The 25,205-nt window shown below is 46.4% G+C and overlaps 1 protein-coding gene across 1 annotated transcript; it reads right to left on the bottom strand.

Annotated features, from left to right (window-relative positions):
• Positions 1 to 3,369: 3,369 nt before the first annotated feature.
• On the bottom strand, positions 3,370 to 8,120 carry LOC308593596 (uncharacterized protein; the record flags this gene model as incomplete). The annotated part of the gene is made up of 2 exons (XM_081206053.1): positions 3,370 to 4,070; positions 7,451 to 8,120. The coding sequence occupies 2 exons, from the start codon at positions 8,118 to 8,120 to the stop codon at positions 3,496 to 3,498; spliced, it is 1,245 nt and encodes a 414-aa protein (XP_081062179.1). The 3' UTR covers positions 3,370 to 3,495.
• Positions 8,121 to 25,205: the final 17,085 nt, after the last annotated feature.

Raw genomic sequence — 25,205 nt, 5'->3', positions numbered from 1 at the left:
CATCTAGAGGACCACAGGTTCACCACCTCGGCTTACAATTAAGGCAGTCATCCTGCTCTGGGCATGAACAAGCAAGTGAAAAGCTGCAAGATGAGATTTGACCTACTATCAATTAGGGAGGGAAGTGACTTCCTTTATCTTCCTCCACAAAAGCCCCCAAACTTTAGAGGACATCCAGCGCCTGCAAATTTCATCAGCTTCTGCCAAAAAGAAAAGAAAAAAATCTAACCATTTTTAGATTACCATTCTATAGTATGGGGAATACAGAGCTTTGTTACTTCGTTTTACAAAATTGCTTGGAAGATGGATCACAGATTGAAGCAGACAGCACACAGAGCTACTCAGAAACTGATCAGATATTTTTTTCAAAACATAGATATAAGGTGAATCACTGAGCCAATGAACACCCCCTAGGATGACATCAGTGTATATATATTAACAGGGATAGAAGAATCAACACTGTATATGACATCCTCCATCTGACAGGCATGGAAGGGTGGATACAACATGCTGGCTTCATTTATCATATTTCAGCCTCCCTTGTGGCACAAGATTGTGCCCCAGCAGACAATTGGGGAAACTGCTGCCTTGAAATCTGCCTCGCAAAAATGCTGTACCCAGCAGTTCATGCAATGAGTGCCTGAAGGCGGTTGGAGGATGGATGGCGGCTAACAGATTGAGGTTGAATCCTGACAATACAGAAGTACTGTTTTTGGGGGACAGGGAGCGGGTTGGTGTGGGGGATTCACTGGTCTTGAATGGGGTAACTGTGCCCCTGAAGGACCAGGTGCGCAGCCTGGGAGTCATTTTGGACTCACAGCTGTCCATGGAGGCGCAGGTTAACTCTGTGTCCAGGGCAGCTGTCTACCAGCTCCACCTGGTACGCAGGCTAAGACCCTACCTGCCCGCGAACTGTCTCGCCAGAGTGGTGCATGCTCTAGTTATCTCACGCTTGGACTACTGCAATGCGCTCTACGTGGGGCTACCTTTGAAGGTGACCCGGAAACTGCAATTAATCCAGAATGCGGCAGCTAGACTGGTGACTGGGAATGGCCGCTGGGACCACATAACACCAGTTCTGAGAGATCTGCATTGGCTCCCAGTACGTTTCCGAGCACGATTCAAAGTGTTGGTGCTGACCTTTAAAGCCCTAAACGGCCTCGGTCCTGTATACCTGAAGGAGCGTCTCCACCCCCATCGTTCAGCCCGGACACTGAGATCCAGCGCCGAGGGCCTTCTGGTGGTTCCCTCATTGCGAGAAGTGAGGCTACAGGGAACCAGACAGAGGGCCTTCTTGGTAGTGGCGCTCGCCCTGTGGAACGGCCTCCCATCAGATGTCAAAGAGCTAAATAATTACCTGACATTCAGAAGACATCTTAAGGCAGCCCTGTTCAGGGAAGTTTTTAATATGTAACGCTGTACTGTTTTTAACATTGATTGGGAGCCGCCCAGAGTGGCTGGGGAAACTCAGCCAGATGGGTGGGGTATAAATAATAAATTATTATTATTATTATTATTATTATTATTATTATTATTATTATGAGCTATATTTCTGAGGTACTTGGCTCCCTCCATGAAAAAGCAGTGCTTACAAGTCCCCAAATGGATCAGTAACACCACACGAGTCTTTCAGCTGCACAGAAGACAACATGCTGTTTTCGGAAATCTGTTTGCACCGAAAGCAGTGAGCTGCATATCAAAAAAGCCACAGACCTGCACCTCTCCATTGCTTAACTAAAATGAAAATGACAGGTTGCAGTCAGGAACGTCTTCCTTCACACCGCTGTGGGGAATGGAAGATTGGGAGGCAGCATGTGGTAAGTGAAATGAACACTCTGGGGGGAACCCATTCCTGCCGAATGGGAAAAGAAGACCTCGCAGCAGGAGGCTGGCTCATCTCTCTTTGCTAAGAAAGAATGATACACCAGGACCCTTGACTTCTAGTGGAATAAGCTAGCAACAGGAAATCAATGGCATCTTCACACTTGCAACGGCATGCTGAGCTCAAACTAGGACACAGGCCTTAGATGCTTTTGCTGGACCAGTTTCAGAAGAGGCTTTCTCTGCCTTGCTTAGTCTTTTCAAGAATCTGACACCTCGGATGCATTCACACAGCAGCTTATTCCATTTTGCCAATGTTTCCCTGTTAATTTTGTTTTTGAGCTTTTCACATGATGTGAAAGACACTTCAAACAAACAAACAAAAACAAACACCAATGGAATGTAGCAAGGTGACAGAATTTGGGGAAGTTTGCGTGTTGAGTTCCACAGTGCCACCCCCCAAAAAATTCACACTTCACGCCAATTTTTTGTTTAAGGTTTTTGGCATAATTTTGGCCACAACTTTATTCAAATACAAAAAATGTGAGTGGTTGCTTAGGCAATGGTTTGACTATCTGTCCTTGCCCCCACAGGACAGTGCTGGCACTTCCGGACTCCACCGGAAGCCAGCGTGGGAAACAAGTATTGGGTGAGAAATGAGGCTGGGAATCAATCCAACACTTCTCACCCTCATGTTCCGGTGGGGCTTGCACGGCCCAAGCCCGGCTCCACGGACAGGACGAAAGAATGGCAAGCCCCTGGATTCCTTTAACGGAATTCCCTTTCCGCATCATTTGGAGGGATAGGCACTTATCCCTCCAAGAACCAATTTAACCAATGCCTAACCGCCAACCTTACAAGTTGTGACGATTTGCTACATGGTAGGCAAAAACCAAGTGGCACAGCCAATCAGCCAAATGGCAAAATTCCTACCAGGCCCCCGCTCAAAGGCGAACGACCCCTAGACAGGCATAGCAAGGTCAATAAACCAGAGACCACCCTATAAAAGGGAGGGAGGGCGGGTGATCCGATGCAAAACGGCCAAGAGGACGGCCCATCGTCTTGGCCCTATATTTATATACTCTGACTCCTCCTCCGAATTAGCAACACTCAAAAATCCCCAGCAACCCAATTAACCCTTTAAGGGTTCGGGTTCCACCAAATTTGCCTAGTCATGAAGCAGTGGCCTGTTCCCCAACCGCAACACGTGCTCTCTGCAAGTGAGAACACGCTTTGCGTGTTGAGTTCCACAGTGCCACCCCCCAAAAAATTCACACTTCACGCCAATTTTTTGTTTAAGGTTTTTGGCATAATTTTGGCCACAACTTTATTCAAATACAAAAAATGTGAGTGGTTGCTTAGGCAATGGTTTGACTATCTGTCCTTGCCCCCACAGGACAGTGCTGGCACTTCCGGACTCCACCGGAAGCCAGCGTGGGAAACAAGTATTGGGTGAGAAATGAGGCTGGGAATCAATCCAACACTTCTCACCCTCATGTTCCGGTGGGGCTTGCACGGCCCAAGCCCGGACAGGACGAAAGAATGGCAAGCCCCTGGATTCCTTTAACGGAATTCCCTTTCCGCATCATTTGGAGGGATAGGCACTTATCCCTCCAAGAACCAATTTAACCAATGCCTAACCGCCATGGAGCACACAGCTCACCGCCAAACCACTCACAGACCCAGCCAAGACCTCAGCTTGGACACCACCGCACCTATCCATGCCTCATTACCAGAAGCAGAAAGGTGCACACCATCATCTCGAAAAAAGGATGGCTCCTGAGAAGAAATCTCAGGATGAAAAATCACATCTCCACCCATCTCCATGATTCTTAGAGACACTGCAGAGTTAATACGTCGTCTGGCTCTCTCCGTGGCGGCTGGGCAACGACTGCCTCGCCAAGCACGCCGCTGCAGCCATCTGGACCAAAATATTTTAGCTGATGGCACCATTGCCCGCAGCTCCTCTAAGTCCGCCAAAATTGCAGCACGCAGGGAAAAACAGTCCGAAAAAACCAGGTCGTTCTCACCCAACTGCACCACAATGGCTGATGGAGGTTCTTCCACCAGCAACTGCCTCCGAATCATAGGCAGGAGCTCCGACCAACGCATTCCCCTTCTGGACAACCAGGAAAGCTGAACATGCCGAGGGAGGCCGAGACCTGGACCCATTCCCGACTGCCGTGCTGCAACACAAACCCAGTGGATGATGCTGTGTCCCACCATCCAGATGCGGACAGCCGCGGAACCTGAGATGAATAGACAATATAATGTAAAAAACTGTGCTAACGAACATAACGCTTAAACACATCCGATTTCCAGCGGCCCAAATCCTTTATTCTGGCTGCTGACAATCCCCAATGTGCCGCCGTCGTGGCAGCCCCAATCCTGAATGAGTGGGGGGCAAAGTCAGTTGCTACGCCGCCACCCGCCAGAATCGCCTTTCGCATCACCTTCGCAAATTGCTGCCTAGAAAGGGGCGACCCATCCTCATGCCTAAACAATGGCCCATCTCCATGGGAGCGCAAAGCCAGGTACCTCCTGACATCTTTCACAGGGCAAGGGCCCGATTCCCCCGTAGCCGGGAGACGAATGAGGGCACCCTTGCCCTTCTGATCTGTCTTAGAACGTCTAATTGTGACTCGAAGTTCCACAGGAGACAACTGCACATCCTGTAGCAAAAGGCCCCGAGGACACTCAGTCCCCTGATTTTCGACCACTATTTCCCCCACTCTTAGGGCTCCAAAAAAGGCGATCGAAAAGGCAGCCGTGAACAGGCGAGCCTCATACCCGGACCAACACACCACCCGCAGCTTCTTGCGCATTCTGCACAGCATGTCAAAGGTTATGGGATGCCTATTTGCAGGCCGGGAAGGGCAGATTCTACTCCAACCTTCTAAGGCTTTGCGAACAATGAATTTCGAACAAGGATCCTTATCAAAAAATACCTTACAGAAAAATGCTATAGCGGCAGCTTGCACCCTGATTGTCCTAGATGCCCTACCCATCTGAAATAGCTGTGCTAAATATTGTAGCACCTGAGACGATGTGGGCGGAAGCCCTCTTACATCGCCGGCAGACTGCCGCAAAAATGCTATAAAATCATCCCAAGCTTTTGTGTATGATCTTAGGGTAGAAGGGGAGACCGATGCCGCTACTCCCTGTAAAACTAATTGCTGCCAAGGTTCCAAAGATGATCCGGGAAATATTCCGGACGTATCCGAGCTTCTGGAACCAGGAGTCTGAACCGCTCCATCTGAAAACGGGACAGAGCATCAGCAATTTCGTTAGACACCCCCGGGACAAAACGAGCTGAAAAAACTATATTATAACGTAAGCAATGTAATACAAAAACTCGCAATAAGGCCGACACCCGGGGGGAGCGTGACGACAGCTTGGCCAACACTGCCACCACGGCCTGATTATCGGTCCAGAAGCAGACACGACGGTTCCTGAACTCCTCGACCCACAAATGCACTGCCACTGCAATGGGAAAAAACTCGAGAAAAGTTAGGTCCCGCGTAATGTCTCCTCCCAGCCATTCCGTTGGCCATCGTTTTGCACACCAACGGCCCTTCCAATACAGCCCAAAACCTAGCGACCCAGCAGCGTCTGACTGCACCTGGAAGTCGTTATGCAAATTCAAAGTATCTTGCCATAACGACACACCATTGAAATCTGTAAGGAATTCCAACCAAATAGACAGGTCGGTTTTTACCTCCTTAGAAAGGCGCACCCTATGATGCGGGGCCTTCAGCCCTGCCGTGAGCCTAGCCAGACGAGAACAAAAAGGGCGCCCAGGCGCCACTACTTTACAGGCGAAATTCAAGTGTCCCAACAGCGATTGTAGCTGCCTAAGAGACACCTTCCTCAACGGGAGTAATTCCTCTATCACCTTCCTCAAAGCTACCAGCTTGTCTCTTGGCAAGCTGGAGGTCTGAGAGACAGTGTCCAGAAGGATACCCAGGTAAGTAAGCCGAGTTGAGGGCCCCTCGGTCTTGTCTGCGGCCAAAGGAACCCCCAGCTCCTGAGTGAGGTCGGCGAAAGCCTGGAGGAGTGCCGCGCACTCCCCAGTATCGCACGCCGAGGCCAATAAAAAATCATCCAAATAATGAGTGACTCCGCCCAAACCAGTTTTTTCCTTGAGGGCCCACTCCAAAAAGGTACTAAAAGCTTCGAAGGCAGCGCAAGCAATCGAACATCCCATAGGCATGGCCTTGTCAAAATAATACTTGCCTTCAAACTGAAAACCTAACAACCAAAAATCCTTCGGGTGAATTGGCAACAAACGAAATGCCGACTCAATGTCGCATTTCGCCAACAAGGCAGCATGACCAAATTTCCGAATCATCTTGATCGCTTGATCAAGTGATGCATATTTCACGGAGCATAGCTCCGGAGGAATCACATCATTGACTGAGGTGCCCAGGGGATGTGACAAATTATGAATCAAACGAAATTCACCCGGCGCTTTCTTTGGCACGATACCCAGAGGGGATACATGCAAATTATGAAAAGGGGGGGTGTCAAAAGGTCCAGCCATGCGTTGCAAGGCCACTTCCTTTGCTATCTTTTTGCGGGCTACCTGAGGTAACTCACGAACTGATTTTTGGTTCGCAGGATTCCGCGCTACGGGATTCCCAGCTACCGGAATCCGGAAACCAAATGAAAAACCGTCATTCAAATAACAAGCCACTTCCCTATTAGGGTAAGACTGCAACCAGGACTGTAACCCCTGCAGGCGGACAGGAGTATAGGCTAACGAGGTAAGCATGCTATTTTCCCGCTCCTGAGGCTGCAGAGGGAGGTGTGGGCTTAGGGGTCTGCTGAGGACCCCCTTTTCCACCCCGAAAGGGCCGCCGACCCGCATAACAAGAGGAAGCGGGGTGTAAGCCATTGCACCTCTCACACATGTGTGCGAATTTGCAACCTGGACGCTGACAAGAGCCCTTGTTGAAGTCCCAGCAAAAAAGGCGACGGCCGGCTCTCGGAGCCCCTAGCTTCGCCCTCTGTTGCTCCGGTAGCTTCTTCTCGATAAGTGGGGCCACATAGGTGGTCCACACGTCAAGATCTTTACGATCCCAACGGGCAGAGGGGATCTTGGCCGCTCGTCGCCTAAAGTTCTCATCATATTTTATTGCGGCTTTCTCACCAGCTCTGGTGAATGCAGCCCGAACAATAGACTGGTAAACCATTAAATGGAGAGATCTCCGAGGGTAAGCTGCCATAACCACACCGGCAAAAACCTGAAAACAATCAAGCCAAAGCTCAAACGTTCTGTCCGCAGTGGAAGCACCCTGGCGTTTTTTGGCAGAACTACCCTTCTCCTGGTCCTCCGAAGGAGGAGCCAGCTTAAACATATCTACATAACGGCCGTTCAGTATTCTCGACCGTAATTTTGAAGGCAAGTGCAAACCTGGGATGACATCTCTAGCAGAATTGGTAGAGACCTTGACGTCGGGTATCAAAACCCCGTCTCTACACTCTTGAACGGCACCATATCTGGCCCGATGAGAATTGGATCTGCGCTCCCAAGCCCACCTAGGGAGCCCTGAGGCCGTCTCTCCAAAACCCCAGTACAGCTCCAGCGAACTACCGACCTCATCGTCGGAACTAGAAGATGACGTACCGGTATAGGAGGTAGAAGAGTCATCCTTCCTACGTTTTGCACGCTTTCGGGAAGATCTCTTGCGGCGACGCTTTCCGCCCGCGGACTTCCTGGCTGGGACTGGTAAGCTGTCCTCGAGAGAAGATTCAGAATCACCGTCCAGCCGTGAAGGACCTGGGGCTGGCGAGGAGGAAACGACACGTGAGCGGCCTGAAACAGACGGCGCCTCCGCCGGGGGCAGGATGTTCCCCCCCTGGCTGGTGGAAGGCGCCGAGGGGGGCCCTCTTCCAGAGGCCCTCCGGGAGGATAGACGCGACCTCCGCGTCCGACCCCGGACAGCAGGTAAGTAATGGGGCTGGGTTAACGTGGGATCGTTATCCACTCCTGCAGCCGACAATCCCTCTCTCCCATCCTCACTAGAAGACGATACAATTGGCGACGCCGCCCCCATTGGGGGAGGCGGCCCTGCAGACGTGGACGGCTGACTGGAACATTGCTTTAGAAAACCGTCCATCTGAGCCGCAAAGCGAGACAAGGCTGCTGGATCTCCAGCCATGCTGGCCACCAAGGACTGCATCCGACCCACTGGCTGACTGGAAGCAGGTGAGCGAAGCGCCTGAGACGGGCCCCTAATAGGCCGTTTTGCGGTTGCAGACATGCCGGGGCGGGCTGAGGCCTTCTTTGGAGCCATACCTGCTCAATCAGAAACAGAGAAAAGTCACGTACTACCCCAATAGCACCGATTTTAAGGAATGCTACCCTTGCGATGGTATTGGAGGAAGCCGTCCGGAAAAAACCCTCCTAGCGAAGCAACGTTATTTGTGTACCACAAGGAACACCTCGATGACAAACAATTAAGCAATAATTGTCCGGAAGGCACTAATGCGCAAACCCAACTAATCCCCAACTATATGCTGTAAATTCAATACGCCTCCACAGGCTGGACTACAGAGGCAGGCAGACAGCACGGGCCTACGCAGCCGAAGCACCTCTTTGAATAGGCTGCTGGCGAATCAAAAGGCCCCTCAAATAAAAACAAGAAAATTAAACCTTATTAAATTGCTTCAAAAATAAAAAATTGTAGCTGCAATAGTCAGGCCAACCAGCAGGTGGCGCCAATTCGGCCCAGCCACTGTAAGCAATGAGGCTGCAATACAGGCTTGTCCACCGGGGGAGCTCGTGGGCAAGCAGCTGCACTGGCTCACAGCAGCCACTAGAGGGCCAGCAATAGATGAGCTCTAAGACACTCCACGTGTCCGTGAAGGTCTTGTTTACAATTCCTCTCCCCTCCCAGGCAGGCGAGGACCAGGCAACCAGCGGTAGGCTCGACGCCTAAAGCCGCCGCACGCACCCCCGCCGGGAAAGCCCCCCCGACGGCCAGCCTAAAGGTAAGCCGGTTGCCTACTGAGGGGGGTGGGGGGCGGGAAGGTTGGGGGGGGGCCCAGCCGCGCTCCGCGTCCACGAAGGCCGCACCTCCGACCCCCGGGTGCTAGATCGAAGGCCCCGCCGCGCTCCGCAACAGCGGAGGTCGCAGCGGGCCAAGAAGCGCCCAGGCCGCGCTCCGCAACGGCGGAGGCCGCGGCCTGACCAAAGGGTGGGGGGGGCGGGAGGGAAAAAAGGCCCTAGCCGCGCTCCGCGACCGCGGAGCCGCGGCGAGCCCCGGGGAGGGGAGCGTCCGGCCGCGCCCAGCAACCGCGGAGGCCGCGGCCCAGCGGAGGCGGAGGAGGGTGGAGATGGGAAGGGAGAGCGTCCCGGCCGCGCTCCGCAACAGCGGAGGCCGTGACGGGACCAGGAAGCGCCCAGGCCGCGCACCGCGACGGCGGAGGCTGCGGCCCGAGAAAAAGAGGGGGGGGAGGAGGCCCTGGCCGCGCTCCGCAGCAGCGGAGGCCGCGGCAAGAAGCAAGGAGGGGAGCGCCCGGCCGCGCCCCGCAACAGTGGAGGCAACGGCCCAGGCGGAGGTGAGGGGGGGGAGGTAGAAGGTCTTGGCCGCGCTCAGAAGCGGCGCGGCCAACGAGGAAACAGGGGGGGAGGCAGCGGAGGCCTCGGGCAAGCAAAGGTGAGGGGGGGGGAAACGGTGAGGGAGAAGCCCCTAGCCGCGCTCCGCAGCAGCGGAGGTCGCGGCAACAGAAGGTTGGGGGGGGGGATCGGCAGTAAGGGGCCGGCCGCACTCAGCGGGAGCGCCCGAAAGGCCGCGCTCTGCCGCGGCCTAGGCCGCAGCAACCCAAAGGCCAAGCCTCCCCCGTAGGGATGGAAAGGACAGGTAGCTAGGATCAAGGAGAAACCAGTTTAAACAGAAAGAAGGCGAATAAACGCAAAATGAAAATGACCCAGACAAAGGGGGCTCAATACAACCGTCTCGAACGTAGCTGCTCCTTGATCCGATGCAAAACGGCCAAGAGGACGGCCCATCGTCTTGGCCCTATATTTATATACTCTGACTCCTCCTCCGAATTAGCAACACTCAAAAATCCCCAGCAACCCAATTAACCCTTTAAGGGTTCGGGTTCCACCAAATTTGCCTAGTCATGAAGCAGTGGCCTGTTCCCCAACCGCAACACGTGCTCTCTGCAAGTGAGAACACGCTATACCAGCAGATAGGCGTAGAGCCCAAACTTTTCATGTTAGAAATTCACTTGCAAACTTGCAAAAGAGAAAGGTAAAAATAATACAGAATTTCCCTCCTCTGTGCATTTCCCCTGTGTATTTAAGATATATCTGTCCCCTGCTAGCTAGAGGATATTCTCCAAATATCACGATGTGGTTCTCCAACAATAACAAAATATGTACAACAATATGTATGCTTTGAGAAAGTGTGAATAAAATGCATGTGTTAAGTGGAAATAACATAAAAAGAGCATTCTGTTAGGGAAGGTGGCTTGTAAGAATGTGTATGGTAGGAGAGATTTTAGGAGCATCCCTGGTTTAGGCTCTGCATATGAGCTAATTCAAGCTATGTGAGACACTTTGTAAAGAATCTGCTTGTTAGCTTTCTTTGCAATTTTCCCACGGTTCTCAGGTCAGGGTGCATGGAGCTGGGAACCTTTAGCTTTAGAGGTGGTTTGCTTTTGAACTACAAGTTACTAGGGAACAGTGGGAAAAGTCTCTTGCCCTCATTTCTTGCTTGTGGGCTTCCTGATGGCATTTGGTTGGCCACTGTGGAGATCAGGATGCTGGGCTAGAAAGGTCTTTGGCCTGACCCAGCAGGGTTCTTCTTATGCCCTTATTAGAGTGGAGGTTTTCATTACAAAAAAATAAAATAAAAATCTCCTGTCCCTTTGGAGCTGCTTAACACTTTAATCTTATTCATAAATTGCAAGGTAACTGTGAGAAGTTGGGAGTTGGTGATATGATATATTAAAGCACAATTAAGGACAAGAGGCATAGAGAATGAATGTATTATGTTGTAGGAAGAATCAGGATGGATAGGATGAGTTGATCTTTAATTAATCTGAATGAATCCGTTTCCTTGTTTTTGCTTTTTTGTTTTTTTATTTCTTCTTCTTCTTCTTCTTCTTCTTCTTCTTCTTCTTCTTCTTCTTCTTCTTCTTCTTTGCAATGATGTAAATAAATTAGATTCACCTTTTGCATTTTCATCACCATCACATCATGGTAACCATTCAACTCCTGTTGGACTTACTTCTGCAGAGTGTCAGGCTGTATATTTCACATTAAGCTCTTTCGTCGCAGCATATGATTTTACTGCATCTTAGACTGCCGTACACACACCTCCAAACTGACTTAAGTGTCTGGAAATGTCATAATTCTATACACCTACGCTACATAACAATTCAAGCACTGTAACTTTTCCCCTGACTCCTCTGAAACAAAATATGCTACTATCATGAGTCACTGGCATTTCCAATTAAACACACAATATTGTGTCTCTATTCTAGTATTTCAATGAAAAATGCTTTCAGAATCTTTTGACTGGAATTATATGTTCTAGTTGTTGGGTGTTGTTTTTTAACATTAACAAGATGGGCCTTAAGCCTCCTAGATGAATCTAATAATGAATTCAGTTTATTTATTTATAAGCACAGGCTACAGGGAGGTTGACAATAAAAACAGGTAAACAGAAATACATAATTATCTATCCGTCTGTCTGTCTGTCTGTCTGTCTGTCTGTCTGTCTGTCTATCTATCTATCTATCTATCTATCTATCTATCTATCTATCTATCTACCACCACCTATAAAGACAAATATACCAAGAATTACTGAATGACAGCAGCAATCAGGTCTCTCCTCCAAATGCTCTTGAAAGACATGCGGCTTGACCAACTGCCTGAAGTTATAAGGAGAGGAGGCCAGACACAACTCTGCAGAGGGAGTTCCACATGCAAGGAGCCACCACTACAAAAGCATTTCCATGCACCTCCAAAACAAGGACACTGAGGAAAAAGAAGGATGTGTCAGCATTCTCAGGGTAACCCCAAGGCTCGAAGAAGCACAATCAATCAATCAATCAATCAATCAATCAATCAGTATCAAATCAAATCACACTGGGAGGTGTCCTAATGAACAGTTCTGATATGACAAGCACTTCAGATTGCACAATTGAACGCCACTTCCCTCACATCTCCCCTTTACACACACACTCCTAAATCTGTTTTGGAGGGTTGGAGGAAAACCCACAACAGATTTAGGGGTTGTGAAGGGGGAAGAGCGGGAGGAGAAGTTGCGTAGCACAGCCAAAAGTGCTTCTGCTAGCAGAACTGTTTAGTTGGATACCACCCGCCAAGAGGAGGTTCCCCCCGCTTTCCAGAAACGAAATCCACATCCCAGTCCAATGAGAATGAAAGACAATGAACAGAATATAAAATATCAGTTGGAAAGAGGGAGAGATCCCAGAATACTATGTGAGAAGTGAATTGACATGCCTGAGTCGTGAAAGGCTTATAGTGCTCTGGAAAAGGGACAGAACTCTGGAGTACTCTTCTGGGGGTGGGGCTGTCAAAAAATACAGCAATATTTGGTTTCCTATCCCACTTGGACACCTCAATTTTATCTGCTCAAAGTTGATAGTCAGAGAGACCAGGAGCATCCCATTTTGCCGCCTGAGCTGAAACAAGAAGTTGCTGGCCTGCACATGCACTGTGGGCCACACACCATAAACCCTACACACTGTTTGCTGCCCCTGCTGAAGCCTCACCAGAGTCATGCAGCTGCACTTTCCAGAGCCCCACAAGATCCTGTCAGAAGATTGAAGCTGACACAGCTCCTTCCTCTCCCTTCTCCAGTGGTGGCAGGGGGTGCTTCTTGGATTCCGCCACCTGAGGCAGCTGCCTCAGTCTGCCTCATGGACAGGCCAACCCTGATCAAGAACAGTCAATTAATTTCACATCTAAGAGCTAATCTATGTTGTTGTTGTTTTTTAAAAATAGTACAAGTCACACCTCTCCACTTATTTGATCTCAACAGGAATCAGCATGTGGGTATCTTTATTTAAATGCTGCCACATAGAGTGTTATGTACTGAAGTTCTCACCCTGGGCCAGCAGGGGGATACTGTAGATAGTTATGCAAATGAAGGATCAAAAGTGACATTCAGTGATTGGATAGTTTGTATGCAAATGAAGGATTGAAAGTGACGTTCAGTGATTGGATAGTTTTAGAAAGTGGCTACAGTTACGATGTTCTGGAGCTCTATATAAGCAGGCTGACTGAGCTCTTCAGTTCAGTTCTATTCTGGCCTCTGAATAAACAAGAGCTGTTTGAAGAATCGCTGTGTCGTCTGATATGTTCGCCCACAACCTAACACAGAGAAAGAGAAACTCTCTGTACATATAAAACTAGACAATGACAGAAACAACGAGGCTAGAATTGTTCTTCCTTATACTGATGCAGGAGGTTTCGGACTTGAAAAAGTAGCCAGTCTTTGACAGGGGGTGGGGGAGAAATTCACTTTGGTTTGTGTTTAAACTAATTCACACTTTCTGAAACCACATGCAAACCCAGAGCTCCTGGTGACTTGGTTGCTACTGTAACAGGTGCCAGAGATGAAGGGGAGGTAAGGAGACAGAGACACTTTCTAAGCTGAAACTGCCGGAGCAGCATCCGCAGCTATTAAAGCCGTCGTAAATGGGTATATGGAAGGGTCAGTGTAGATGTTAACCTTTATTTTAAATGCAAGTATTACATATCTTCTAGATTTGCATTCTGAGACTGCACCAATGAATTATAAAATGTTCCGTCCTCTCCTGTAGCTGTTAAATTGAGCTTTCAGACTCGCACACCTCCAAACATATTATCTTTTCTATTACATCACACTGCCTTTGTGTTAGCCGGAAAGTGGAAAATATCTTCTCCAAGACTATGAAGGACAGTCGGACTAAGAGGAACTAACAGTCACACACTCAGAGCTTGCAACAACAGTAAAATAGCTTATGCTGAGTATTTGCTCTGCTGCATGCTGTCAAATATTTGCCAAACCTTTGAAGCTATGAAATCCACTCCACCAGTGTCATACAAACTAGCACCATTGAAAGTGGTACTTCTTGACTGGAACAATAATCTGGGCACTCACAGATGAGGTGCCATGTTAGACCCTGTGAATATGTCCCATGTGTGTTGTATCACAGCACTTCATCCTATTTATCTTTCACAGGTATGCTATCCTTTCTTCAAGGTGTTCAAGATAATCACATTTTATCCCCAGAATAGCCCAGTGGAGTAGGTTGGACAGAAGAATAATGACTTTCCCAAGGCCACCCAGTGAGGCTGATGGCCAGAGAAAGATTTGACTCCATGCTTCCCCAGTTCTTATCATTCTGGCCACAACATAATACCGGTTTTTCCTGGAGCCAAAAAAAGTAGTGATTGAGTAGTCTGTTTCCCGTTTAGTCTATTTTCTGATTGTTTCACTTGTGTTCATTCTATACTGTTCCTACAATAATATGTCATTTTAACAAACAAACATACATCAAAATTGCATTTAAAAAGTGTTTTGTCTGAATGTACACATTTTTCAAAATATTATAACTGAAAAGATATACTTAAAAAATATATTGGGGGGAGGGTTTGAGCCAAGAACTGTATTGTGAAATACAGGGAAGTGCAAAATTTGAAGAAGAAAATCTGGTCCAAACAAAATTTCCCCCCTTCCTACACAAAAACATTGATCATTGTGGCAACGTCCATACCTGCCATTAAATAATCTCACGACGCTCCCAGATCAAATCAGTGTAGGATGAGAAAGCGCAAGCGTTCATTTTGAATGTGATAAATCCTGTAGGAACTGGCAGGCTATGCTTTATGACAGTAGAGGCACAATTTTCATTCATTTTATTAAGGAAAACAAATTTATGTCAGCATATTTAAGTGTTCCACTGAATCATCCATGGCATGAGCATTCCCTGGCAGCCCTTTCCTCTGGGACTATAATTCCTTACAATATTTTGTGAGAGGGATAATAAAAAGCTCTAAGAGGGGCACCTAGGGCATGAACTCAAGATTCATAAACAACCCCCGGAGAGATTTCTGAATGAGCTTCTTGACAAGCCTGCAGCAGAGGGCTATTTAGAAAATGCAACTTTCCCCAAACTTACCAACAAAATTTAAAAGTGCCGTAGATTCAGTACATATAAATTATGAGTATTATGAGCATTATGATAATTTTCAGAAGAAGAAGAACAACAACTTGTAATTGGTTTTGAATAAATGGCTCATTTTATGGCTGCATAAAATGGTGTGGTTTTGTAGCTGAAAGATAGGATTCTGCAGAAAAAAGGGGATAGCTAAAAGGGTCAAACCATTTCTTTACTTTGGACTCATTCACACTCTATTTGCCCCTGGGAAACCCAATCTTTTGTGTTCAATTGGAGCAAATATCAATTGTGTTTCCTCCAGTTTGACATTTGCCCCAATTAAAAGATGCCTGCTTCTTGGGAGAAAAGCAATGACAAACCAAGACAGTATCTGAAAAAGCAGAGACATCACCTTGCCAACAAAGGTCCATATAGTTAAAGCTATGGTTTTCCCAGTAGTGATGTATGGAAGTGAGAGCTGGACCATAAAGAAGGCTTATAGGCGAAGAATTGATGCTTTAGAATTATGGTGCTGGAGGAGACTCTTGAGAGTCCTATGGACTGCAAGAAGATCTAACCTATCCATTCTTAAGGAAATCAGCCCTGAGTGCTCACTGGAAGGACAGATCGTGAAGCTGAGGCTCCAATACTTTGGCTACCTCATGAGAAGAGAAGACTCCCTGGAAAAGATTGAGGGCACAAGGAGAAGGTGACGACAGAGGACGAGATGGTTGGATAGTGTTTTCGAAGCTACCAGCATGAGTTTGACCAAACTGCAGGAGTAGATAGGTAGCCGTGTTGGTCTGCCATAGTCAAAATAAAAAAATTCCTTCCAGTAGCACCTTAAAGACCAACTAAGTTAGTTCTTGGTATGAGCTTTCGTGTGCATGCACACTTCTTCAGATACACTGAAACAGAAGTTGCCAGATCCTTCTATATAGTGAGAAGGTGGGGAGGGGTGTTACTCAGAAGGAACACCATATCAGATAAAACCACAGCGGACCTTGCCACTAAACTCTGCCAATTTGTCCTTACCCACAACAACTTCAAATTCGGTGATGACCTGTTTCTTCAGATCAGCGGCACAGCAATGGGCACCCGCATGGCCCCACAGTATGCCAACATCTTCATGGCAGATTTAGAACAACGTTTTCTGAACTCCTACCCACTCAAACCTCTCTTGTACCTGCGATACATTGACGATATTTTTATCATCTGGACACATGGTCAACAGACCCTGGACACCTTTCACCAGAAATTTAATGATTTTCACCCCACAATCAACCTTACAATGAATCAATCTATGCAAGAAATACATTTTTTGGACACTACTATAAAAATACAGGATGGGCGCATAGACACCACCTTATACCGCAAACCAACTGACCGACAAACATATCTACATGCCTCTAGCTACCATCCCAAACATACCAAACAGTCCATTGTATATAGCCAGGCACTACGTTACAGCCGCATCTGTTCCAACTCTACAGACAGAGACTCTCACCTAAGGGATCTACAGCAAACCTTCTCAGAACTAAAATACCCAGCAGATGAAGTTAGACAACAGATCAACAGAGCCAGACTGATACCCAGAGAGAACTTGCTGCAAGACAGACCCAAAAAAGAAAATAACAGAACACCTCTAGTCATCACATACAGCTCCCAAGTTAAAACAGTACAACGCATCATCAGAGATCTACAACCTCTCCTGGACAATGACAGTTCTCTTTCTCAAGCTCTGGGAGGAAGACCTTTCATTGCCTACAGACAGCCACCCAATCTTAAACAACTCCTAACCCACAATAATACTACAACCAGACTTAACACAGACACTGGCACCAGAGCCTGCAATAAACCCAGATGCCAACTTTGCTGCCACATACACCCGGACAACACCATTACTGGCCCCAACAACATCACACATACCATCTCGGGACTATTTAATTGCTCATCGTCTAACATTGTGTATGCCATCAAATGCCAACAGTGTCCTTCAGCTCTCTATATTGGACAAACAGGCCAAACCTTACGCCAAAGAATAAACGGACATAAATCTGACATCAAGAATCACAGAACAGAGAAACCAGTAGGAGAACACTTCAATCTCCCAGGACATTCTATACAAGATCTCAAAGTAGCTGTTTTACTACAAAGGAATTTCAGAAATAGACTGGAAAGAGAAGCTGCTGAATTACAACTCATTACCAAACTTAAAACCATGAAAAGACCTGGACTGAACAAAGACATTGGATTCTTATCTCACTATACATGACTAAACCATTTCTCACCTTCCCACCCCTTGCCTTTTCCTGTAAGACCTATTACAGTCGTTAAGAGTCGTCAAGAGGCTCTCTCAGCTATCTGCCAATCTCCCATTCGCACCCTCCCTTCTGAGTAACACCCCTCCCCACCTTCTCACTATATAGAAGGATCTGGCAACTTCTGTTTCAGTGTATCTGAAGAAGTGTGCATGCACACGAAAGCTCATACCAAGAACTAACTTAGTTGGTCTTTAAGGTGCTACTGGAACAAACTGCAGGAAGCAGTGGAAGACAGGAGTGCCTAGTGTGCTCTGGTCCATGGGGTCACAAAGAGTCGGACACGACTAAACGACTAAACAACAACAACAAAGCTAAAGAGCAGGTTTACCCTAGAACAAGGGGGGAAACCACTCAGTCCCATGCCTAGAATGTGTGGGTCAAGTGGAAAACCACTCACACCTGTGCTTTCTAGGTGGAAGTTTGAATGAGCCCTTTGTTGAGGAAATAGCTTTAGCCAGGTCTGTTGAGTGTCTGCTTTGTCATATAAGCTGAAAATACTTATGGAAAGTGAGCAGAAGGGAGAATTTATTTTCCCCTCCCTTGATTGGACAGGATCAATACATCTCTGTGTGAAAGAGACTTTAAAAAGCAACAAGTTTTGAAACTGGGCCTGAAGGACACAGAGATCTGATTTGCTCCTTCTAATAATCCAGTGTTATAGCATTAGGGATTCACTTAGAGGCCTAAGGTGAGTGGCAGGATCTCTCATCTCAGCCTGTATTTGTGTGTGTGAATAAACCATAGAGAAATGCCCCCAGTCCCCAGTGACCTTTGTTCCAAGCAAACATGCTGGAAGAGATTGGGACACACTTAAGAAAGTCTTATTTTTACCTATTCATCCATCCATCCATCCATTTTATTAAAATTATATACAATTTATATACCAAAATTATTAATAAAAGCAATTAAAACATTCAAACAATTAAAGCTAGCAATAAACTAAAGACACACCAGCATTCTAGATATCCAGGTAGGTTTTTCTAAACAAAAATGTTTTTGGCAAATGTCAAAAAGTGTACAGGGAAGTGATATCAATAGGTAGGGGGTCCCAAAGTTTAGGTGCTGCAACAGTAAAATATTGCTTTCTTAAAGACGCGGAATGAGCATTATGTAGCACCTGTTCTGCAGATCAAAGCACTCAAGAGGGAATATATGGGGTAAGGCTATCTTGCGATCCGAAGTTGTTAAGGGCTTTGTATACTGTGAACTGGACCTAGTAGCAAATCAGTAACCAGCACAGATCCCTGAGCGCAGGTGTTATATGCTGACAAGTTCTCACTCATTCTTATAGTTAACAAAACCAGAGCGAGAGAGACAAAATATGCAAGTCATGTCTGGATCCGAAGCTGACAATTTACAATTTGAACTAAACTTAGAAAGGCCATGCAGAGTTGGCAGAATCTGGAAGGAGCTCCAGGAGGAAGCACTGTGTATGTGAGAGAAAGGTCACCAGAATGATGGGGAGATATGCGAGTTGTAATAGAAAAGTCGATTAAAGAGCATGGCTTTGTTCCACATTTTAAGGACACTTCCTTTTTCACCGAGATGCTTTCAAAGACATTTTTATGCAGGTATCACAAGGAAATAACACTGGGGTACAATGGGGTCATCAGCCAGTTTCTGCAGGCAAAGGGGATGGAAGTTTCTAGCAGAAGAAAAAAAGGGGGGGGGTTATAAATAGGAGAGAGAGAAAAGCAGAAGGTAAGCAAATAAGAACAGCTGACATAATGTGTGCTTCTAGTTGTGATAGTTGAATACAAGGCTTTAAAGAAGAACTCCCTAGGCAACAGGCTGGAGGGTGGTCTACCTGTTCCATTAGTGGAGCCTTCCAATCACAAAAGATCGAAGACTTGTTTCAACCAGAAGATTGGAAAACTAGCCACCACCACCCCTTTCACTACATACGTTTCCCTTTTGTGGTCTGGTTTTATCTTTCTGCGTAGCTCTGCAGAACTCTGGTAAACCGTCGCACTGGTCTATGTCAGTCCTTACAACCTTGATTCTTGTTTTCAGAATGAACATATCTGTCCTGTAAACAAATTCTCCCTTGCCAACCACACACATTTCAGAAGAAAACTTAAGCTGGCAGATACCCTATATTCACAAACATAGGATGTGTTTATTTGAAATATTTTATACCTTTTCAGTTTACAGGAAAACCCCCCATAAAAATACAAGTATAATGTAGTATTCGCTGAAGTAGTGAATATTACATTCTAACACTACATGAACACCCTATTTCATGAAGACTCCATTTCAGTACAAAGCTATACAAAGTATAAGCTATATAAATCAATCGAAACTAATAGTATCAATGACAGGTTAAAAGAAAAGAAAAGAAAAGAAAAGAAAAGAAAAGAAAAGAAAAGAAAAGAAAAGTTGTAAAATGCAGACCAGCAGCACTAATTCAGTTCAAATAGAGGGAAATATTGAGGCAGGAGGTGGGGTGAAGCAGCCACCGTCAGAGATCTGGTGGGATGTCACAGCTGCACCAGGGCAGGGTGGCACAGTGGCGAAGGAAGCCTCTCCGGCACCTGGGGCAGGGCACTGAGGGGTGGGGCGAACTGCCCAGTGGTGCTCGAGCGGCAGCCCATACGGACAGCACACGGGCGTGCCCTCGGCCACTCTACAGCTGGGGGGGGAGGCAGTGGGCCATCTTATCACCCCTCAGGGTGGCAGCCAGGGTGATGCCCCCCTCCCCGCCCTTCGTACGCCCCTGGGGTGGCACCTATTTCACCTTGAGTGGTGAAACAGGACATTCCAATCCTTTATTGAAGCCTTTAAGGGCCCTTTAAAAATAGCAAGGGAACCAGATGCACACCCCATGAAAGGATGTGGCTGCATCGAACAGCCTTGTCTCTTGTACCTGTTAATGCGGTGGACCTTAGCAGCAGGGCCTCCATGCCCAGGCAGGTTCTTACATGTCCAGGTGGTCCTTCAACTAAACTTGGTCCCAAGGCACTTAGGATTTGAGAGAATCACCATTTTCCATGTTTCCCAGCTTCTTAGGATGTGCCATCTTCACAAGAGAGCACCTCGCTACTAGAGAACTCAGTGCGGAACTTCCAAGCTGACCTCCCGCTTCATTAAGGCTGCAATCCTAACCGTTGTCCACTCAGAAATAAGCCTTCTTGAATTCCATGGGGCTTACTCCCAGGTAAGTGGGGTTACGACTTCAGCCTAAATTGGGAAAATGGGGTGGTGGCGAGGAATCACACAGAGTGCTGCAGTGGGAGCTCAATCTAATTTGGAGATCAAATTACTTTGCTGAATGACTGGATGATATTTGGCAAAATAACCTAGGCCACTCCAGTTATCTGCAGAGTAAATTTGGGATATTGAGGGGGGGGGGCGTGTCATCTAATTCCTATTTACACCAGGCATCTACCTCCCAGCCACCTCTTACTCTCTTTCATAAACTTCTCGTCAGATTGCTGGGTCTTATTGACTTCCAATATACCCAGTAAAATCTGCTTCTGCTTTCTCTCCTGCTATGCATTTAGGGGAAAGAGTTAAATCTCTAGCACATATATTTTGTTTATTTCCTTGACTCACAGCATTCACTTTTGTTTTATTTTAAAACCAGGTCTCCTAATCTTGGCCTTGCCCCTCCCATCTGTATCTATGAAGTCTCTGCCAAGAATTCTCACCACATGGCAGGAGAGAGAATGTTGGATAATTGTAGGATGCTTAAGTCGATAAAAAGGACTTCAGAGGTTTGACCCCCAAGCTGCCATGCTGATTACCGCTTTCATCTCTTCTGGGAGGTGATTTCATAGCCGTTGGCCATTTTCCAGAGCAGAGGGGTGGAGGGCGGGGAGTTGTATCTCTTCATTCTTCCCAAGGAAATTAGTTGTCATGCAAGGTCGTGATCTCAAAGGCAAGGATGGCCTTTCAGGTGTATTGGGCCGATCCCAGGGAGATATTTGAGAATAAGAGTCAACTTTTTGAACCTGACATGGTACTCAAGTGGCGGAACAAGGGCAAGCGATGTGATGCTGGGAAGGGGGACGTATTCTGATCAGCCTTCCTTGCTGAGTAGGCAGCCTGCTAGGCTTTGCATTTTTAAGGTTGGCAAGTTCATTATCAGTACCATCAATGGTCAGCGAAGCTGTTTGCATAAATCACAACCATCCCAGGAAGCGAGGTTTTGCATGAGCTCACGTTTGCAGAATAAAAGAGCAGAGAAACACAAATCACATTTTGAAAGTAACGTAATTTTCCTTCCCTCGCCAGCTTGTTTCCTCACCCCCACCTATTGATGGTGGGAATCAAAAACTGCCTGTCAGAAAAAGGGATACCCCCCCCCCCCGGAAAAAAAAAGCTTGAAAAGGTAATAATTTCCTCTGGGTTCACTGGCGGAGAAAGAGGAGTGTGGGGGGAGTGTACCGCCCCTGGCAGCTCGATCCCGGGGGGTGCCATTACGGGTGCCCCCCCGCCCGCACTGGGTGTCCCATCCTCGCAGGTGGCGTGCCACACCCCGAGGACATGCACTATGCCCCCAGGATGAGTGCCAACCCGTCCCCTGCCTGCTCTCTGCTCCCCGGTGCCGGAGCATGAAGCTCCACCACTGTCTGGGTTTATTCTTCTTCTCTTAATGTAGACAAAATGGATGCAGAGACAAGAAGTAAAAGCTGCCCATTGCTTTTTAGCATGGTTATGTTCATGCATGTAAAATGTAAAGGGTTTGAAACTTGTGCCATTGGCTAGTATAGCTGCCATTGCCTAGCAGTGCACATAAAGTTGTTTGTGATTCAATTACTGTGAGCTGTAAAGGTTTGCCAAAATCACAGTCCCAAGAGTATACACAGAGCATGACAGACATCCAGAAGGTCTTGTTTTTGCAATCTACCCAGGCCCACATTTGGAGGATCTCAATAAAGCTGTTCAATCTATAAGCCACATTCAGGTGTGTTCTTTATAGTTCTGTGCCAAAATCTGCCTTCCAGGCCCCCCCCCCCGAAGTTTTCTTTTCGCATGAAAGAAGCTTCCATTTATCTGCCTCATTCTCAGGGCCAAATGAAAATTTCTTCAGAATTTTTCAGGGTGTGGGGTTTTGAGTTTAACTCCTTCTTGTGATGTGGCCAAGGTGGTGTTCTTTCACTCTGCAACTTTCCCAACAGTGAAGGAAATCTACATAGTAAATCTTTATTCCATGCACATAGGTATGTATCTATATTGTGCTTAGAGATAGGCTGAACTGCTAATTCTGTCCTATTTTTGTCTTACTGTCACACAATCATCATTCCCTTTTGTTCTGTTTCATGTGGATTTTTGAAAGCCTGCATCAAAAGTCCACTTTTCTACATGTACACGTTTATTATGCCTTTTAGACATACTTCTTGCATAAAATACATGCTTTTATAATGCAACATGTTTACTCTCCAGGCATTCACAGGCATTCATCTGTGAAATATACATGCTGCATGTATCTTTTATGTAAAAGATAATATGGGGGGGGTGGCGGGTTACAGGTTGCAACACCCGGAAGAGTACATAATCTGGGAGGTTCATTTTGATCCACAAGCATCAGAACGGTATAATCTGCTGTAAAAAGTGGACCAAATTCCTCCCCACGCTTTGTTTGCTATTATTACCCAGGCACACTCAAACGCCTTCATACATCTTTATGAACATTGGTTATTGTGCATGACTCTAATATGTTACTAAAATTGCAGACCTTTTCCTTGTTCAAATGCTTTAAAATGGGATATAGATACCATGATTTTTGGTGACAATATATTGAAATGCATATATGACATGCTCTTCTCTAGATGTCACATTTTTTTCCAAAAGGGTCTCCACTGGCTCTTCTCTCTCTCTCTCTCTCTCTCTCTCTCTCTCTCTCTCTCTCTCTCTCTGTCTCTCTCTGTGTGTGTATGTGTGTGTGTGTGCTAGAGAGAGAGAGAGAGAGAGAGAGAGAGTTCTTGCCTCCTGGGTATATTAATTCAGTCTCCCTGCTGGAAGGGTCATTAACAATACTCTGATGTGCTGTCAGAGGAAGACTGATATGAACAGTCTGGATGCCCTTACAACGCTGCAGAGGTCTTTTATCCTAAATATGTCACAGATCAACGAGATATATCTTGGTGCTAATATTCAAACATCTTCATTTCTCTTCTGGAAAGCTAACTTATCTCTGATAACCTTGACATACAGAAATTTGCCATAGACAACGCCACTATATTTTCTTAATCTATAGACTTGTAAGGAGCTAATTTTCATGATCAGATCAAACCAAATAAAATTAAAATTGGGAAAGGTTTAAACTTCAAATGGTTTTGCGTGTTCAGACCCAGAGGCCTCCCCCTTAAATAAAGACACATTTGACTCAAATTTTAGTTTTGGTTTTTGGCAGAATTTAGGCCAAAATTTTATTGATTACAGAAAAGTGAGTGGTTGCGTAGGCTCTGGTTCGACTAGCTCCCTACATCCTTGCAGGTAGCGCTGACCCAGAGCTCTATCATAGGTCAGCCAAGGGTGAACACCTGAAGCAGGTGAAAAGCCTGGGAACAGACTCTGTTCACTCCCCAGATGCTACCCTGGACTCAGGCATGAGGGTTGACCAAACCAAGTTGAGTCCCTGGATTCCTATAACAGAATACCCTTCACCTAGGGATGGCGAGACCATTCTCCCATCCCTATCACATGAACCAGTGATGGAAATGTGGGTTATTTCACTTCTATCAAACACTTATATCAAGCAGGCCTGATGCATTTGCTGGTCCTCCAGCTTGTTCTTGGACATCTGTCCCAATGGCCTGCTCTGACAGCACCATTATTTGCAAGGATGCAACATTATAGCAGGAGATTTAACTGCTGAAAGTGAACAGCTGCATGGTGATTCCAAAGCAAAGTTGTGGTCATCAAGGAACATGGGGAAATGATAAGGACCTTTTCCAGAAGAAGTGGAGATGAATGCTGAATGAAAACTAGCTCCTACAAAATTATTGTGTGGATGGCACACTTGACCAATGATGATTAAGTCACTCTTGCTCTCTTAAACCTTTCTTGCCAATGCTCCAGACAATTTTCTAAGCAATATAAATGTAGCTTAACTGTAAACCAGAGCAATAGTTCACAAAGCAACAAAAATATAAGGAAGACTTCAGTGAAGCCCTGCCACCCTGGTTCTTGCTCATCACAGTCTTCTTGCCAGATGCCACTCAATAGTACTGCAGCAAGTTCTGATGAACCTCTCCATGTTGTTGTCAGACTCCAACTCCTATTTTGGATGGTGTACCAGGTAAAAATGTCAATTTCAGTCAGATTCTGTTTTATTACAAGGGCTTTTCTTTCAGGGGGAACTCCCATGCACCTCTCATGTGGATTCCAGCACCTCTCTGGTGGGCACCATTGACATTAAGAGAATGTTCACGATGAGTTCCAGCACCCTCTTTTTCTAGAAAAATAGCACTATTACCAAATGCAAGTGTTTTGCTGGATATAAACTTCAACAGCTCCAGTTCCTCTGGCCAGTGACTGAAACCAGAGTGTTCTTTTCTTCACCTCTATAACAACTGGGCATTGTTTAAAGGATAAAAACACCAGACTTCCAGCAGCTGTTGGTCATTTGATGACCAACAGATCAGCCATTTGATGGCTGATCTTCTACTGGCTGCATCATTTTATTGACTATATGTCTATCTATATCATCTATATCATCTATATCTATCTATCTATCATCTATCTATCTATCTATCTATCTATCTATCATCTATCTATCATCTATCTATCTATCTATCTATCATCTATCATCTATCATCTATCTATCTATCTATCTATCATCTATCTATCTATCTATCTATCTATCTATCTATCATCTATCTATCTATCTATCATCTATCTATCTATCTATCTATCTATCTATCTATCTATCATCTATCATCATCATCATCATCATCTATCTATCATCTATCTATCATCTCA

Source organism: Podarcis bocagei (assembly GCF_964188305.1).
Source record: "Podarcis bocagei genome assembly, chromosome: 8".
NCBI classification, from domain to species: domain Eukaryota; kingdom Metazoa; phylum Chordata; class Lepidosauria; order Squamata; family Lacertidae; genus Podarcis; species Podarcis bocagei.
Note: the sequence above shows the minus strand (reverse complement) of the source record. Positions and strands in the feature narration are given on the sequence as shown.